The sequence below is a fragment of the Cryptomeria japonica genome, chromosome 3 (assembly GCF_030272615.1).
Source record: "Cryptomeria japonica chromosome 3, Sugi_1.0, whole genome shotgun sequence".
Taxonomy (NCBI): domain Eukaryota; kingdom Viridiplantae; phylum Streptophyta; class Pinopsida; order Cupressales; family Cupressaceae; genus Cryptomeria; species Cryptomeria japonica.
In genome coordinates this window covers 363,653,150-363,670,705 of record NC_081407.1, presented here as the reverse complement: position 1 = coordinate 363,670,705, position 17,556 = coordinate 363,653,150, and the positions used below count along the sequence as shown (strand labels likewise).

Here is a 17,556-nt window from a genome sequence, read left to right as displayed (position 1 = left end):
AATGAGCTTTAAAATGTAATAACAACTTTTTAAGTGGTATTTAAATACAAACCATCATATGCAAGGGAATCGGGGTTGGTTTAGGACAATCACGTGGGTATAAATATAAACCCACACACTCTCCCGGTTTTATACTTATAATAAGCTTTATTTAATAGATCACTGCATTGAAGCATGTGTTTAACTCGGAGCAGGCTAAAAATGATCAATAGCAAAGCCCCCATGACACACTAGTTATTGATACCCAGTATCCTAGATAGTGTGCATGACACCCTTGTGAGGAAATTTAAGACACCTGTGTACCACTGAGGGGGCCGCATCCTTAGCAACCAACTAGGGAATACCCAACTTAACATGGAATAGGTCAGACTTAGAGATAACAACAAATGTACTAGATACCGCCTTGAATCCCATGAGGACCGTCAAGGTGGTGCATCCCATGGGTGGAATAGAAAGTCTATCATGGGTTTGTAATTGTATGGTAGCTTGACACTCGTTGTATTTTGCCTGATGAAGATTGTTAATAAAGAGGGCCTTCTTTGTAATGACATTGACTCTATACGATGGGTCAACCATAACACTTGTAGTAGTGTTACCATTGATTTTAGTAGGGATGTAGAGAGGAGTAGGTTCTCCACTATATGACAAGTGCAGAGGTGTGAATGATATATCCATACTCATCCTTTGGCCTGGGGCAGAAATCAGTGATAGTGACTATATTAACGTAAGGAGAATTGCTTGATGTAGGTGCAGATGATGCCGAAATAAGATTTGAAGAATGTGGTAGAAACGGATTGGTATAGATCTGCAATTCACTATTTGTTTTGTCAACAGACTTATTAGATCTCCGCTTTTTATTGCCGACCCAGATAGTACCGTTATTTATATGGTCTTGGACGATATGTCGTAGATGCATACAACGTTCAGTATCATGTCCAAGCACACTGTGATATTGGCAAAACTTTGAACCATCATAATAGCAAGGGCATGGTTTGTTATTTGGAAGTGGTCTAATCTCGAGGAGTGTCATCAAATTATCCTTTAATAATTTTTGCAAGACACTCAAGTAAGAATTGGATACCTTAGTAAATTCCTGATTTTGTTGAGGCTCTTGTGCATTTTTCTTATTAGATTGTGGAATTGTAATATCATTAGCCACAACTTTATTCTTTTGAGACCCTCTCGAGGAAGACACACCTCCAAAAGTAACAACACAAGAATTTGGAGTAGAACCTTTGAACTGACTCATAGTATGTTGATAATCAGTGAGTGTAGAGAAAAGATTGGTGGAATTCAGATATCTATTCAAGGAAAGTTTTTCCCTTAATGTCGACTACAAATTACCAATAAACATTCTTGAAGATCATAGTTTGGCAGGGCAAAGGGGCCTTTAGTTGATATAGATTGATATCTTGAGATAAAGTTAGCGAGTTTCTCATTTGGCCTTTGTTTGCAATGATCAAGGTTAGTGATGGTGACTTTGCTACCAATGTTAGCTTGGAATAGTTTAAGAAATGAATCCATTAGTTGATTTAAAGTTTGGATAGAATAATTAGGTAGAGCGTTGTACCACTCTAATGTGGTCCTCTTAAGAGACCGTGAGAATAGCTTAAGCAAAATATGATCCTAATTGTGATAATCACTGCATAAAGTAAGAAATGATTATGTTATATGAGGATCTCCATCACCATCATATTGATCAAATTTTAGACTCTCAACCCGTTGGGGAAGGTTAGTCTCAAGGACATGCAAAGCAAGCAGACTGCGACTATAGTATAGTGGAAGTGAAGGCTGATTAGCAACATTTGAAAGGTTAGCAAGTTGTTGTTAAAGTTGGCACATGTTTGCAATATGGTGTTAAGCACAGGTTTAAGAGGCAGATTTTGCATGCCGATGGAGATAGTAGCACTAGCACCAACAATAGTGCAAGGACCTATACTAGTACTAGCACCACAGCCTTGACCAGCGTCGACACTAGAAGCATGAACTGTGGATGTTGTAGCAGAGCTAGAAGTAGGACCGATATCCTCCAAGGGAATTTGAGAGACATTAATGCTCAGAATAGTATGACTAGATAAAGGATCGATATTAGGACCTGTATCCACCATATGAACTGACACCCAAGCATAGCAACACCAATTTGAGGACTAGTGATGTCGAACCGAGTGTTTTGAGGATTAGGGACAACAGGAGACACATGAGAGCCTACTATCATAGACAATGCCCTAAGCACCTCTAGGCCCTTACGATTTGAGATGAGCATCTCTCTTGAATTGCTAACAACAAAACCAGCATGAGGGAGGACGTTCTCCCAATTTAAGAAGCCTTCTAAATTTATTAGGTTCTCCTCGGGGGATTGAATTTGATCGAACGAAATTGTCAGAGTAGACACATGATCCACGGGAGGAGGAGATCCCAGGTGGGTATTTGTCGGTGTACTATTTTGGGAGTTAGGTTGAGAACCAAATGTAGTAGAACCACCAAGACCTCAAGTAAGGGGCCGGAAACCAAAAGGATCATTAGGATCCACAATCCTTGAGAACATTGGACTAGGCTGTGTGGGACTATATCAATCAGGAGGAATGCTAGGTCTAGAAGTTCTCCTCACTACAAACCTCGAAGTAGTTTGGGTCGTAAAGCTCATAGATGAGCTCCACAACGCTCTGACAACCTCAAGAAAGCACAAACATTGATTGTTTAAGAAAAAGCTTGCAAAAGTTTAAACAAGTTTTTGAATCAAGAGGCGAGTTATGTTAGGTTCACCAAAATGTAGAGTGGAAAATTGAACTGCTAAGAAGGGTGGCTAAACCCCTCGAGGACAAAATAACCTCCTCCCCACTCCAAGTAAACCTTCGGGGTTCCTTGACCTCAAAGTTACTCACTTGGATGAAAAGAGTGTGCATTTTCTATCTGATATTAACAAATGAATGCATTTTAACCACAAAACCTGAAAATACTAGTCATTGAGATGATTTGGTAAAATCTGTATGCTCTCTATCTAGGACGTATGTGTGGGTCTAGGACGATAGCATGACCCGGATGTGTTTTATATGGACGAAGTACAAAAGTTTATATAGAAAGTGCAAAATGACCAGAACCTAAGGTTTAATACACTGGATGCTACGAAAACATAGAATGATAACAAACAGAATGAAACATACTAATGAAATAATGAAAAGGATGAAAAGGAAAGCTCACAAAGGGTCCAGTGAATGTACCCTCCAACCGACGCAACACCTTCCTTTGCCAAACCTGTACACAAATGAACAGAGACGAAAATGTTGTGGCTGTGATAAGAGGATTGCCATAGTGAAACCCTCATTTCAGTGTTTCCACCACCATGGATAGCCAAGATTGTTCATTGATACATAATAACAAAGATGCAATAAAGGAAATGCCACAAATGCTATGCTATCAAAGAGATGATCAATTGAACAATGTAACAAGCAAGAGAGGAAGGAGTCCCCTTCAACACCAAGAAGCTGGAGCTTGGTCGAGTGAAGACAAGAACAAATCTCTCAAGCAGATGAAGCTTCTACAATGGTGGTAGCACAACAAACAAGCGAAAGATAGTGGGCAAGATGCAGAAAAACTAGCTGTGAAATGTTAGAGAACACACGAGAGTTCAAAAGATCGGTAGAGATCAAGAGACAGCCAAAATGAGGGCAAAAAGGCAACACAAAGGGGACTGGAAGACGTCTTGCGGGACGAATACTTGTGTGATGAATGTGCGGCACACAGACGTCTCAGCAGTGCACACATGTCCGTGAACATGTCAGTCCAAGTAGTTAGAAAGCTGGACAGAAAAGGTGATGAAGCAGGCTGAGCAAGCAAGCGAGGTGGAGTGTTGATCATTGTCTTTGATTAGGCTTAAAGTGGAGGTGTCATGAGATGTTGAATTTCACGGGGTGTAATTTACAATGTTACAAAAACACATGAAGTAACTAAACACCATTTCTATATAGCCAAAATTTAAAGAAGACTGAAAGTTAAACACCAATGAAATTTGTTGAATAAACATCTAAGAAACAAATGCTTGTTTATGTATGTGCGTCCTATTTATGCAGTTTAACTATCAGTCTTCAAGGTTATTTGCATTAATACTCAGGTCATGGACATTGGCTATGAAGGTTCTTGTTAAATATTTCCCGTGCCATTAAACAAATATTTGTCTCTTAACACCTATCTTCACAAATTCCCAACATTTTTTTACTACTAATTGCATATGCAGCTTTTTTGAATATTATATTTTTTTTATATTTTCTTCCTATGCTTTCATGGCAGCTATTTAAAATGATCTTTTGAATATATTTGTTAAGATGTTTGTTATTTGCCATCGTTGGAATGCCCTACGTGATTGGAAAGAATACTCTTTTATGAAATACATGTATATATGTGTTTTCATAGTTAAAATGCATTTTAATAATACATGTTCTGGCCTTGTTTCCAGGGATACATTCTTTTTTTTTATATACGTTAAACATCTAAGGCATTAACACATCGCTTGCAGATTTTAAGCACACAAGATCTTAGTGATTGATTAATATGTTATTTTCTCTTTCTAGCCCTTCCAAAGAAGAAAACTGGCTACAAATAATTAGAAACATTGGTGTAGCAACCTTGTGACTTGGTACTAATATCACCTTCTATGTTGTATACTTAAGCAGGGAGTAAAATTGAAGGGTGCAAACTTGCAACGTGCAAACCTCCAGCGAGCTTATTTACGCCATGTAGATTTACGTGATACAGTAAGAGAAACTTGTCATGATATATAGTGTACAAACACTTATGAATCAAGCTAAATAAAATTTAAATTTTCAATCTAGATAATTAGTATATAGCAACTTTCTGTTAGACAACAAAATATAACATCTCCATTTAATCTTGCAGATCAGACAAATTTGTATTATTTTAACGTAGATATTTGAAGTTGATATATTTATTTCATGGTGTCGTGTGATCAGTAATTAGTGTAGATATTTCATTACTGATTCATAAAAAGACTCTAATCCAGTTGCTCATGAAACATAGCTGAATGTTTGACTTTCTATTTATGAATTGTCTCCGGAAACTATTGAATCTTTGTATAGAAATTAGTTGTTTCAATTTTTGTTAGTTAATTTTTTTTCTTTATTCATTAACTGAAACAAATAAAAAATGAAAGCATCATGAAAACAAAAATAATAGAAGTGGCTAGCCTATAAAACTTAACGTGGGAAGAGGCTCTAGAAGAGTTAGGTTGTTTGCCTTCCCTTGCACCCTCCTTCCCTTCAAAGGAAGTTTTAACTATCTTTTTCTTCTTGTTGTTGTTTGGATGGAATTCTTGATGATAGTCTCAACAAAGTTTTATTTCAAATATGGAAATAATAGTAATAACATTACACTTAACTTGCTGGTAATGGCATAATGTGATGGTTAAATTGTGGTATTATGATTCTCGCTGCCAAGGTTCAAATCCCTATTGGGTGTTATTGCTGAATGTTCATGATGGGGATGAGGCCCACTATATGTGGTCTCACCAGTTCATAGCTCCAGTCAAAAGCGTTAACCCTTTATAGAAAAAAACAAACAAAACAAAAACAAAAATTTTACACTTGAATTTCCAGTTACCTTTCCCCTTTGGCTTTCGGTCACCTTGTTCTTATGTATTTGAAAAGGATGATGGACCTTTCTTCTTCTATATCTTATGGCAATGGGCTTGGGGACATGCCTCGTTAATGCCTTTAGGCTTGCTAGCAACATTGGTCTCATTAGATTAGGTAGAAGCCCTCCAATATAGTTTTCCTTAAATGTCACAATATTGAAAATCTATTTTGTTTTTTTTCAACTTGGTAATTCTTTTTGCGGAACTCACTCATTTTTCAAAACACAATGGCTTTGTCTTTGCCTAAAATATTGACAATTAATAGGCCTTTTATATTCATAAAAAATAGGATAAAACTGTTTCTTAATTAACTTCTTAAATTTATCTAATTTACAAATTAGTGGTAATGTCGTTCCAATTGAGGAATGAACATAACTTCCACATCAAGCGAGTGCTAGACTGTCCAATCTCAGTCACAAAAGAAATTCAATATTTGCTAATATTATGTAATCTAAAATATGTCTCATCTTGAACCAACAAATGGTCAAATAATTATTTCTCAGAATTTACATTGCCTTCCTATGACAGGATTTCAATCTTGGCTTCCACTTTCACTGGAGCAGGATTAGGAGGTCACATTGATTCAAAATTGGATGATTAAAATGTTGAGACCTCCACTCTACAACAATAGTTCCCTCCCAACCTGCAGGGGCTCGATATTTAGACCACTCACCCTTCTCTCCAGCCGGCAAAGGGGGAGGGGGGTGAATCAGTGGTTTCCAAAACTCTTTAACCTTTTGATCCTAAGAGAGATTCTCGGTTACCAATTCTAATGCCAAGCTAACCTACCGGTAAGAGAAGGAAAGATATCATAAAGCAAGCACACATAAATGCACATCACATGACACCAGTATATACGAGGAAAACCCAAGATGGGAAAAACCTCGATGAGAAGTGCTGCTTGAGTCTACTGCTCCAATCCAGCCTCACAATGAAAACCTCGGTTACAACTTTTAGGGCACCAACCCAAGGAGTACCACTCCCGCTTTAGGGCACCAACCCCTGCACCGAGCTCCAACTCAATGATCTATCATGAACATAATCAATTACAAAAGTGATAATCTGATTACAAGTGAATCTTGTAACCACTACATATACTTTACTCTGCCGGTTTCTTACCTCCTCTGCCTTACCGGCTGACTCCTACTCTTCCTTCTATCTTTCTCTCTATCTCTTTGCTCCCCTTCACCTGCTGCTGTTAATACACCGGTTTTACCTCTGCTTGTTGAATGAATGGTCAAACCATCTACTTGCTGCCGGTTACTCTGCTCACCGGTTTAACCTTTCTTTGCTCTCTACCTACTAGATCCTTTCTCCCATATACACATACAGTTGCTTCACCCTGCACTGCCTTCTTGCTGGCTTGAACCCCACCGGTTTTCACCTCTGCAACTCACTTTGCAGTTTACCGGTTACACTGATCTTGCCGGTTAAGTCACTGCTAAAACCTCTCACTGGTTTCACCTTCCTTGCTGACTCTATGCTTCAGATACTTTGTTCCTTGACTCTTCTTAGTCTTATCTCTTCTCTACTTTGCTCAGGGTCCCTCTTCTCCGCGAATCAGCATCCTTCTACATCAATCTTTGATCAGCATACATATAAGAGATTTCGCGCCAAAACGTGAGTTTGAACTTTGGCGTGCTAGGGTTTGCTCACCGACTAGTTTGGCGTACCAAACCCAATCAAATCTCTTCTCTGATATTGTGGACTTGCAACAAATCATCCATCGTTGCCCATCTTGTGACTTCCAATACATATTTGCTATGTTTAGCAAATATGGTAGACTAATCACTGACCTGCTTCAATCCATCATATTCAATCCATCATATTAAATGATCTTGCGGTTATCTTTTCCAGGTTGATAAGTTGATCAGATCTCCTGCTTCGATCAACTCACCAGGGGGCGTCCTTTGATTTGCTTTGAGCTGCACACTTCTGCAATTCCCCATGATTGTCGCTGTCAACATTTAAATATCGACCAACACCAACAACCTCACTGACACGACACTTCACCGACCTCTGCATGGTTGCCACTTCAACTCCACATGGCGTCTCTGTCGGTATTCGTCAACTTAGACCTCTGTGTCGGTTTAGACAGGATCGCCGACCAAACACTTAACCGGTGCACACCTACCAGTCATCTAACCCTACCGGTACACCTCACCTTACCGGTTAACCATCTTGCCATACAGTCTCCTGCACAACCAGTGCATCACATTTACCGGTCATCACCTTGTTGACCAGCAGTAGATATCCATGGTGAGTCGTCATGTAGCTTACCACCTGATTATGAGCACTCCACTATGGCTTTGACTGTTTGCTGCATACTGGTAACCACCTTGTTTACCGGTTGACATGTTTCTGCCTTTGTATCGGTAATATGCATGATGTCTTCATGCCATCAACTCCCAACAACAATGCATCTGTGGCAAGACCCTTTCACCATCTGCATCCCAGTCACTCCATGTGTGCAACTGCAGAGCCTCATCTTCATTTGACAGGTTCTCCTCTCAACCGGTTTGTCAAGGTGACAAACACACCATCTCAACTCCTCTTTCTCTGTCCTGAGAGCAGATCATGTTTTCACATGCTGATCCAGTGTACATCCCTAATCTCAAACTCTGGAGGCTTCCTCATCTTCCACTTTGGTCATCCGGTCTATGCATCCAATCACTTGCCTTTGCGTACTCTTACTATCTTATCTCAGAGTGTCATGAAGCATGCCATGTATGTTGTGGGATAAGCAAGGTATTATAACTTACCAGTGGGAAGAGTAGACAACTGCACTTCACTGCAAAACACAGGTGGAGGAGGATCTATGTCACCTGTCAATAATGAGGATACATCTCCAACTTGACATATGTCCCACTACCTTTTGTCCATGTCATTTTTTCTCATTGAAGTAGCACACTTTCTGTCAACCTTCTCTTCATCTGGTGGGAGTCCTGCTAGATGGCATCACACTAGCATACCGGTTGTATTGCTAACTCTTCATTAGTTCATACTGCAGCAAGCTTTACCCTTTACACACTTGTCGGTTCTTATCACTCATCGGTTACTTCTCTATGGTGCTTGTTCAGCATCGACATGCATACTCACTATTCGGTTCCTTCTTTCCAATATTGACATGTAAACCTGCTACTCGAACATGTTTACCTGTTGGCTTCACTGTCCACACTACCGGTTGATAACACTAACAACATATCAACTATTCTTCCCATACTGGATGTCCTGCTATACCGGTTGACATCAATGACAACACAATGCCAACAATCTCCCCCTTTGGCATTGATGTCACCACATGTAGTATCCGATATACTACAGATTCTTTCTCCCCCTTTGACAACAATGCGAAAGGGTCTTGACAGTCGGTATACTGCAAACTCTCTTTTCCCCTTTTGTACTGGTTGCTCGTTCCCTTTTTACCACTATGCTCTGCAACCTCTCAAATAGCAGCACATGAACCGGAAAACTGACACCAATTGTTTGTACCGGTCTGATACCGATGGCAGAATCAACCAATTGTTGGAAAGCGTGCCAATGAATATTGCTTACCTGTTGGTCAAACTACATTTTTCCCATCTGCTCGATTGATCTTAAGAATCAAATGTGATTGTACTATAAGTGCTACCAATTGAAACCAACTGTTGGTGCAAACATTGATACCAATTTGTTATGAATGAAATATTCTTCCTCTGTGGGGGTAACTCGCATCTTTGTTCACATCTCCTTGTATACCGGTCCACGGTGTAGCAGCAATGACACTTGAGCTCCTCCTGTGTCAAGTGTATCAGATACCAATCATAAGATATGGCTGTGAACTCCCCCTGAATCACAGCTCTGTGGTCTTCATTTTTCTGTCAATGCTGATTGTACCGGTGGAAGTGAGCATCTATAAATGCTGATTGTCTCTCACTTCTATGACATCCATCCCATCTTTGTGACATGATCTTATCTGACCACAATACCAAGTCACATTGACTTCATGTCAATACACACACTGGTTGACATCATGATGTCTCATACACATGGGATCGGCAACTGGTCCAACACATTGTCATTTTGGATTGCTTCTAATATCATCAGAGACATAAATTCATCTGTCCAGGCCACCGAAGCCACTGCAACACAACCGGGACACATTGACTTGCATATTCTACTATATCGGTTAATATCCATACCGGTAACACACTTCACATACCGGTTTACACTACCGGTTCACTATCTTCACCGGGACACCTTGTCCATTAGCCTCTGTCTTCTTGTGTCACTTGTCTCTTATCCCAATTACAACTTGAACTATACATTGACACAAGTGTGAGTGTGTAGTCAAGGCAGCAGCCACACACACACCTATCTCACCCTTTTTCTTTCTTACCGGCAGTTGTCTTCTCCTTTGTCCTCATCAAGCATGGGGGTGAATGATCTGATCGATATTTAGCTCTCCCTTAGTCCTGCATCTCCTCTAAGCTTTAGGAGATATCACTTGTGCATTGAAGGCACAATGTCTGTCCATGCTCTTGTCTTCCTGCTTCTTCCTCCATACCTTCTTAATCTCTTTCCTTTCCTCATTTCCAGCCTTTGGAGTAATGTTGACCTTCTTCTGCTCATTGGACCTTTCTTAACCAAATTCTGCAGCATGATTGGAAGCATTGCTGTAGTAGCATACAACATTCATGCCAATCAAATGATCGGGGGACCTTCTAACATACCGGTTTCCTCTTCCTTTTCTGATTATGCCATTGTAGCCAGCTTACCGGTTTCAACTGACTTCTTGATTTTGCAGGTGCGGTTCTCCTTTGGGCATAGCTGTTATGCCGGTTGCCATGTGCATGAATCATCTTCTTCCTGCACTCATTACTTCTATGGCCAGATCCATTGCAGTTATAACATATATAATTTATATTTCTTGAAGCAGCAAATGGACTTTGGTTAGCATAACCGGGGGTGAGCTTATGCACGTTTCTACATTCTGATGTTCTATGCCCAAATGCATTACTTCTTTTACAGACTGAATTGCTATTCCTAGGAAAAACACCTTTTCTATTCCTAGACATCTTTTTGCATTCCTCTGCCTTATGGCCATATCCTTTACAAGCAAAACAGTAACCAGAGAATGGAGACTTATTACTTACAAATTCATTCTGCCAAACATGAGGTGATTTGACCGGTTTGGCTTCTCCACTTCTACTTTTCCAGGATGTAGCATCTCTTTGTCTTCCATCGGTAGGAGATCTTTTAGGCTGCCTTCTTGGGTTCTTGTTTCCGGTGAACCTATCTTCTCTCAACTCTCTTTTTCCTTTAGGATCTGCATTATTTCTTCTTGTTGCACCGGTCTTCATTTTTAGCCTCATGTCCTCACCAATTGTAGTTAGGTGAACCTTCTTTCTTGGTGCACTTCGGACTATGAAGGTCTGAACCTTGTTATCTCCATTAGAGGAGACAAATTGAATGTCCTTGTGGGAGACATCCATGCTTGTGGAGCATTCACCGACAACATATCCTAATCCTCCGGTATCCTTGGAGTGTTTTTGTTTACTCAACTTTTTGTCCAAGGCCTTAGTGCTGCCATCATACCGTATCCTTACCTTGAGCTCATCTTGACACTTCTGAAGGTCTTTCCTGATGTTCTCCATTTCACCTTTTAGGTCCTGACATTCTTTGTCCTTTGTCTCCACTTCTAGCTGCAGTTCATCACATCTTCTCTCCTTAGCATCAAAGACTGATTTCAATTCACCAGTTATTCCTTTTGCCTCCTCTAGTTGAGATGTCAATATGTAGATACTATTATTTGATTCTTCAAGGCATGTTCTCAACCGGCTGCATTCTTCATGAACTGAATCTTTGTACCTCTTAAATTCATTTCTAACGTTTTGCAGCTCTTCTAGTGCACTTACCAGTTCACATTCAAGGTCAACTTCGGCTTCATCTTCATTATCATTGCCGAACACATCTTGTCGGTAGGAATGATCTGCATGATCACTTTCTGATGTGTGCCTCTCATCTTCTGATTCTTGAGCCATGAAGAGGTGGGTTCCTTCTTCATCATTTCTACTGTTGCTCACTGATCTATCTTCATCTGTAGAATCATGTGTTACATTTTCCTCCTTGTTACCACAACTCCAAATAGAATAGTTTGAACCATCAAATGCAAGAGTAGGGATTGACACTAAATAGACTATTGTGTTCAAATACTAGAATCTACCCAAGTTGGAGAAAACTTATCAATTAGGAACCTACGCTCTGATACCAATTGTTGAACACAATATGCCACTGAGAGAGGGGGGGGGGGTGAATCAGTGGTTTCCAAAACTCTTTAACCTTTTGATCCTAAGAGAGATTACCGGTTACCAATCCTAATGCCAAGTTAACCTACTGGTAAGAGAAGCAAAGATATCATAAAGCAAGCACACACAAATGCACATCACATGACACCAGTATATACGAGGAAAACTCAAGATGGGAAAAAAATCGGTGAGAAGTGCTGCTGGAGTCTACTGCTTCAATCCAACCTCACAATGAGAACCTCGGTTACAACTTTTAGGGCACCAACCCAAGGAGTACCACTCCTACTTTAAGGCACCAACCCGAGGAGCACCAACCCCTGCACCGAGCTCCAACTCAGTGATCTATCATGAACATAATCAATTACAAAAGTGATAATCTGATGACAAGTGAATCTTGTAACCACTGCATATACTTTACTATGCCGGTTTCTTACCTCCTCTGCCTTATTGGTTGACTCCTACTCTTCCTTCTATCTTTCTCTCTATCTCTCTGCTCCCCTTCACTTGCTGTTGTTAATACACCGGTTTTACCTCTACCTGTTGAATGAACAGTTAGGCCATCTACTTGCTGCCGGTTACTCTGCTCTCTACTCTGCTCTCTACTCGCCGGATCCTTTCTCCCATACACACATACAGTTGTTTCACCCTACGCTGCCTTCTTGCTGGCTTGAACACCACTGGTTCCCACCTCTGCAACTCACTTTGCAGTTCTTGCTGGTTAAGTCATTGCTAAAACCTCTCACCGGTTTCACCTTCCTTGCTGGCTCTCTGCTTCAGATACTTTGTTCCTTGACTCTTCTCAGTCTTATCTCTTCTCTACTTTGCTCAAGGTCCCTCTTCTCCGCCAACCAGCATCCTTCTACATCAATCTTTGATCAGCATACATATAAGAGCTTTCCCGCCAAAACGTGAGTTTGAACTTTGGCGTGCTAGGGTTTGCTCACCGACCAGTTTGGCGTACCAAATCCAATCAAATCTCTTCTCTGATATTGTGGACTTGCAACAAATCATCCATCGTTGCCTGTCTTGCGACTTCCAATACATATTTGCTATGTTTAGCAAATACAACAGACTGATCACTGACCCGCTTCAATCCATCATATTAAATGATCTTGCGGTTATCTTTCCAGGTTGATAAGTTGATCAGATCTCCTTCTTCGATCAACTCACCAAGGGGTGTCCTTTGATTTGCCTTGAGCCGCACACTTTTGCAATTCACCGTGATTTGTCGTTGTCAACATTTAAATGTCGACCAATGGCAACAACCTCACCGACACGACACTTCACCGACCTCTGCATGCTTGCCACTTCAACTCCACGTGGCGTCTCTGTCGGTATTCATTAGCTTAGACCTCTGTGTCGGTTCAGACAGGATCACCGACCAAACAGTTAACCGGTGCACACCTACCAGTCATCTAACCCTACCGGTACACCTCACCTTACCGGTTAACCATCTTGCCATATAGTCTCTAGCACAACCGGTGCATCACATTTACATCACCTTGCTAACCTGCAGTAGATATCCATGGTGAGTCGTCATGTACCTTGCCACTTGATTATGAGCACTCCACTATGCCTCTTGACTCTTTGCTGCATACTGGTAACCACCTTGTTTACCGGTTGACATGTTTCTACCTTCATGCTGGTAATATGCATGATGTCTTCATGCCATCAACCCCAGCAACAATGCATCTGTGGCAGGACCCTTTCACCATCTGCATTCCAGTCACTCCTTGTGTGCAACTACAAAGCCTCATTTTCATTTGACAAGTTCTCCTCTCAACCGGTTTGTCAAGGTGACACACACATCATCTCAACTCCTCCTTCTCTGTCCCGAGAGCAGATCATGTCTTCACATGCCGATCCAATGTACATCCCTTGTCTCAAACTCTGGAGGCTTCCTCATCTTCCACTTTGGTCATCCGGTCTATGCATCCAATCACCTGCCTTTGCTTACTCTGACTATCTTATCCCAGAGTGTCATGAAGAATGCCATGTATGTTGTGGGATAAGCAAGGTATTATCACTTACTAGTGGGAAGAGTAGACAACTGCACTTCACTGCAAAACACCGTTGGAGGATGATCTATGTCACCTGTCAGTAATGAGGATACATCTCCAACTTGACATGTCCCAGTACCTTCTCCATATGTCATTTTTGCTCACTGAAGCAGCACACTTTCTGTCAACCTTCTCTTCATCTAGTGGGAGTCTTGCTAGATGGCATCACACTAGCATACCGGTTGTACTGCTAACCCCTCATTAGTTCATACTGCAGCAAGCTTTACCCTTTACACACTTGCCGGTTCTTATCATTCACCGGTCACTTGTCTATGGTGCTTGTTCAGCATCAACATGCATACTCACTAACCGGTTCCTTCTTCCCAATACTAACATGTAAACTTGCTACTCCAACATGCTTACCTGTTGGCTTCACTGTCCACACTACCTGTTGATAACACTAACAACATATCAACTATTCTTCCCATACCGGATGTCCTGCTATACCAGTAACATACTATACCGGTTGACATCAATGACAACACAATGCCAACAGGATACCCCTGTTAGATACTTCCCACCAACCCTCCCCTAATCCCTGCTATAGAGGATCGACCCACCCTCCCTACTCCACAGAAACACAGGGAGCTTTAATGCCTCCACCCCTTGATAGAAATAAATATTTGTATGTAACATGCCCATGGTAACTACTGTTTCCAGGGCACCTTTAGAGTGGGTGGGAAACTATAGTTGCTTAGTCTAGCAGGTTGATTAATAGGACTAAGTTGGCCGGGTTTGAGCTGTCAAGTAAAATAGAGACCACACAATAAAAGGTATTTGTGGGCCAAGATGTTCTAATATACTAATGAGACAATAGTTAACACTCAAATTAGGGAAACACTATACATTACTTGAGAATTGTATTGTCAGTGGTTAACACCACTGCCATTATCTTTATCACTAACAAAGAGCACTCTTGATACATGGATGATGTAATTATACTTCTATCATAGAATATTCATGATCAATAACCATAAGATGTCAAAGGACATATTAATTCTTACATAAGTGCCATTGTCAAGATTTTAACTGATGCGATTACTAGTTGTTTCTTGCATCAGTAGTCTGTCGAATCTTTTCCTCCTCTAACTAATGCAGTCACAGGGAACATTTAATTATTAGATTAATGTCACTCTCTCCGAAGTTTTAACTTATCTCAAAAAAAGAAAAATCTTTGTTACTTGTAGGAGAGAATTTATAATGTATTTTTTTTGGTCTTCTTTTATAAAGTGCCCCGTTGGTAGTTACTTTATGCAATCAATTATGGTTCCATGAACCATTAATTGGTTATTTGTTGGCATCAATTAATATTTAATTTCCTATATTTTTCTTTAATATGTCAGCATATTACCAGTTTATGCCACATAAATGGGAAATACAACCGAGGGTTGAATAAGTTGTTGAAGGGGCATAGTGTCTTTCGTACATCTCAAAAAATTACTTAATGCTATCGCATAACAATACTAAATTGTATACATTCTTCTTGTAAAAACTTTTTCCCATTGTAAATGTTTTCAATTTCTAGAAATTCAAGAAAAAAATGATTGGATAAGAACAGTGAAGTGTTTTTCATTACAGGTTATATTTTCTTTTATGCAATATAAGAAGGCTTGTCTATATGCTCTTTTGAATATTGTCATATTACCATTGTCTATTCTTGTCATGCATATTAATATCCACCTTTGTCTTGTTATGTTGTGCTCTAGGTCTTGGATGGGGCAAGACTTGAAGGTGCAAATCTTACAGGAACAAACCTTGGAGCAAATAGATGATATCAATTAATTTATGAAGGCATTTGATGTTCTTATTTAGCTATATATAGCTCCACCAGTAATTTGGTAGCTCAAATATCAACATCAAGAATGCTTTATTACTTCTTGCAAAGAAGGTACCAATAAAACCCGTTTCTTATATTCATTTGCAATACTATTTGTCAAATATGTAAATTATGTTAAGAGTCTGTAAACAGTGTTCTTGTTCAAAATATTTTGTTGCTGTCTATTTGATCCTGCCATCTTTTCAATGGAAGGAGGTGGAGTAACTTTAAGCCAATTGTATATAATCATTCATTTATATATATGGACACTTTTTTTCCCTCTTCTTGCCCACGTCTCCACCTTCCTCCTCTTCCCCACTTGTATACCTATTATGAAATTCACCTTGAATGTGTGCATAACTACTTTCTTTTACTAGTTGCCTATGTGTGTTGCAAAGCGGGGGTCCCAGAATTCAAAATATTATTATTGATGTTGAATTGATGTTAATGGTTACCAAAATAAAACTCAATCATATTTCCTCTGTTTATGTCATAGACTCATAACCCTCTTGAACAGCCTTGATTGCATTTATATAACAAGAGACGCAAAGCATCATGTACTCACCATTAGTTTAGACTAGATAAAAATAGAGATGAAGATAGAGGAGAGGAAGAGAGAGAGAAATAGAAAGAGAGATAGGGAGAGTTAGAGATAATAGAGCGATATAGATAAGAAGATTGATAGATAAAGATAAAGAGGTAGGTAGAGAAGAGAGAGAAAGAGAGATGTGACACTATCAAAGAGGGATAGAGAGGTAGAGATAAGTATATATGTTATTTTCTTTTATTTGTTTGGTTGCCTCCCATAATGTAATTTTTTCATTTGCTCAATTCATATTTGTAAAATATTTAAATGTGCTTTGATTTTAAAAGAAAATAGATTGTACCTTACAGAAAAACATTCTATGCATTATTTTATTGCAAGTGGGAAACAATTGAAATGATAGTTTAATAGAAGTACTTATCTCTAAATATACCAACTATTGGAAAATGTAAAAATTTAAAATTACCATAAAATTATTATAAATATTTTAATCAAATATATTATACCTCTAATTGTAATTATTATTTATTTTATTTAATATACTATATAATAGTGAGTGAGTGTGTCATTCTAATATTATGTATTATATATTTATTTTTTGTTATTATTATTATTATAATTATATTTATTATTTTATATTATATACTATATTATTTAATTCAACATTAATATAAATCTTAACCTTCATTACTTTTGATTTTATGTAAAATTAGTTTTTAACATAATAAAAATAAATTAAAATCTAAAACCTAGAGCAAAAACTAAAAAAAAACTAAAAACACATTAAAATTAATGGTTATCTTTTTTAAATATAAAATATAACCAATAATCAATTTATAAAGACAAAATTGAATTTATTTAGAAACCAAAGTCTATCGACCATATTATCTATTCAATGTGTTGTGTTAATAATCATTTCAAGTATTAATTAAATTTCTTAATAATAATGTTACCATTGTTTAAAATCTTTTTAAAGAGAATTTAGTAAAGGTACAACTAAATAATATTGAAATTTTAACAATCAAATTTTTATATGGAACATCTATAACACATTAAACGATATATTATGTGAAGCTAAAATTGATGCGTGAAACATGTTTTATGATACTTTTTTAACATATGTAAAATTACATTTGCCATTTATTCCATTTTAACCATAGTTACTAAACATGAGGTTGATCACTTTTTAATTTTCTCACCATGTA

The 17,556-nt window shown here is 38.8% G+C and overlaps 1 protein-coding gene across 7 annotated transcripts in view; it reads left to right on the top strand.

The window, feature by feature from the left end:
• LOC131080015 (FH protein interacting protein FIP2) overlaps positions 1 to 16,085 on the top strand; it is a 120,557-nt gene extending 104,472 nt beyond the window's left edge. For all 7 annotated transcript variants that reach the window (XM_058018075.1, XM_058018072.1, XM_058018071.2 and 4 more), the window contains 2 exons: positions 4,668 to 4,748; positions 15,698 to 16,085. In XM_058018075.1, coding sequence (XP_057874058.1) covers positions 4,668 to 4,748; positions 15,698 to 15,763 — 147 coding nt within the window. In that variant the 3' untranslated portion in view covers positions 15,764 to 16,085. The remainder of the gene's footprint in view (positions 1 to 4,667; positions 4,749 to 15,697) is intronic.
• Positions 16,086 to 17,556: the final 1,471 nt, after the last annotated feature.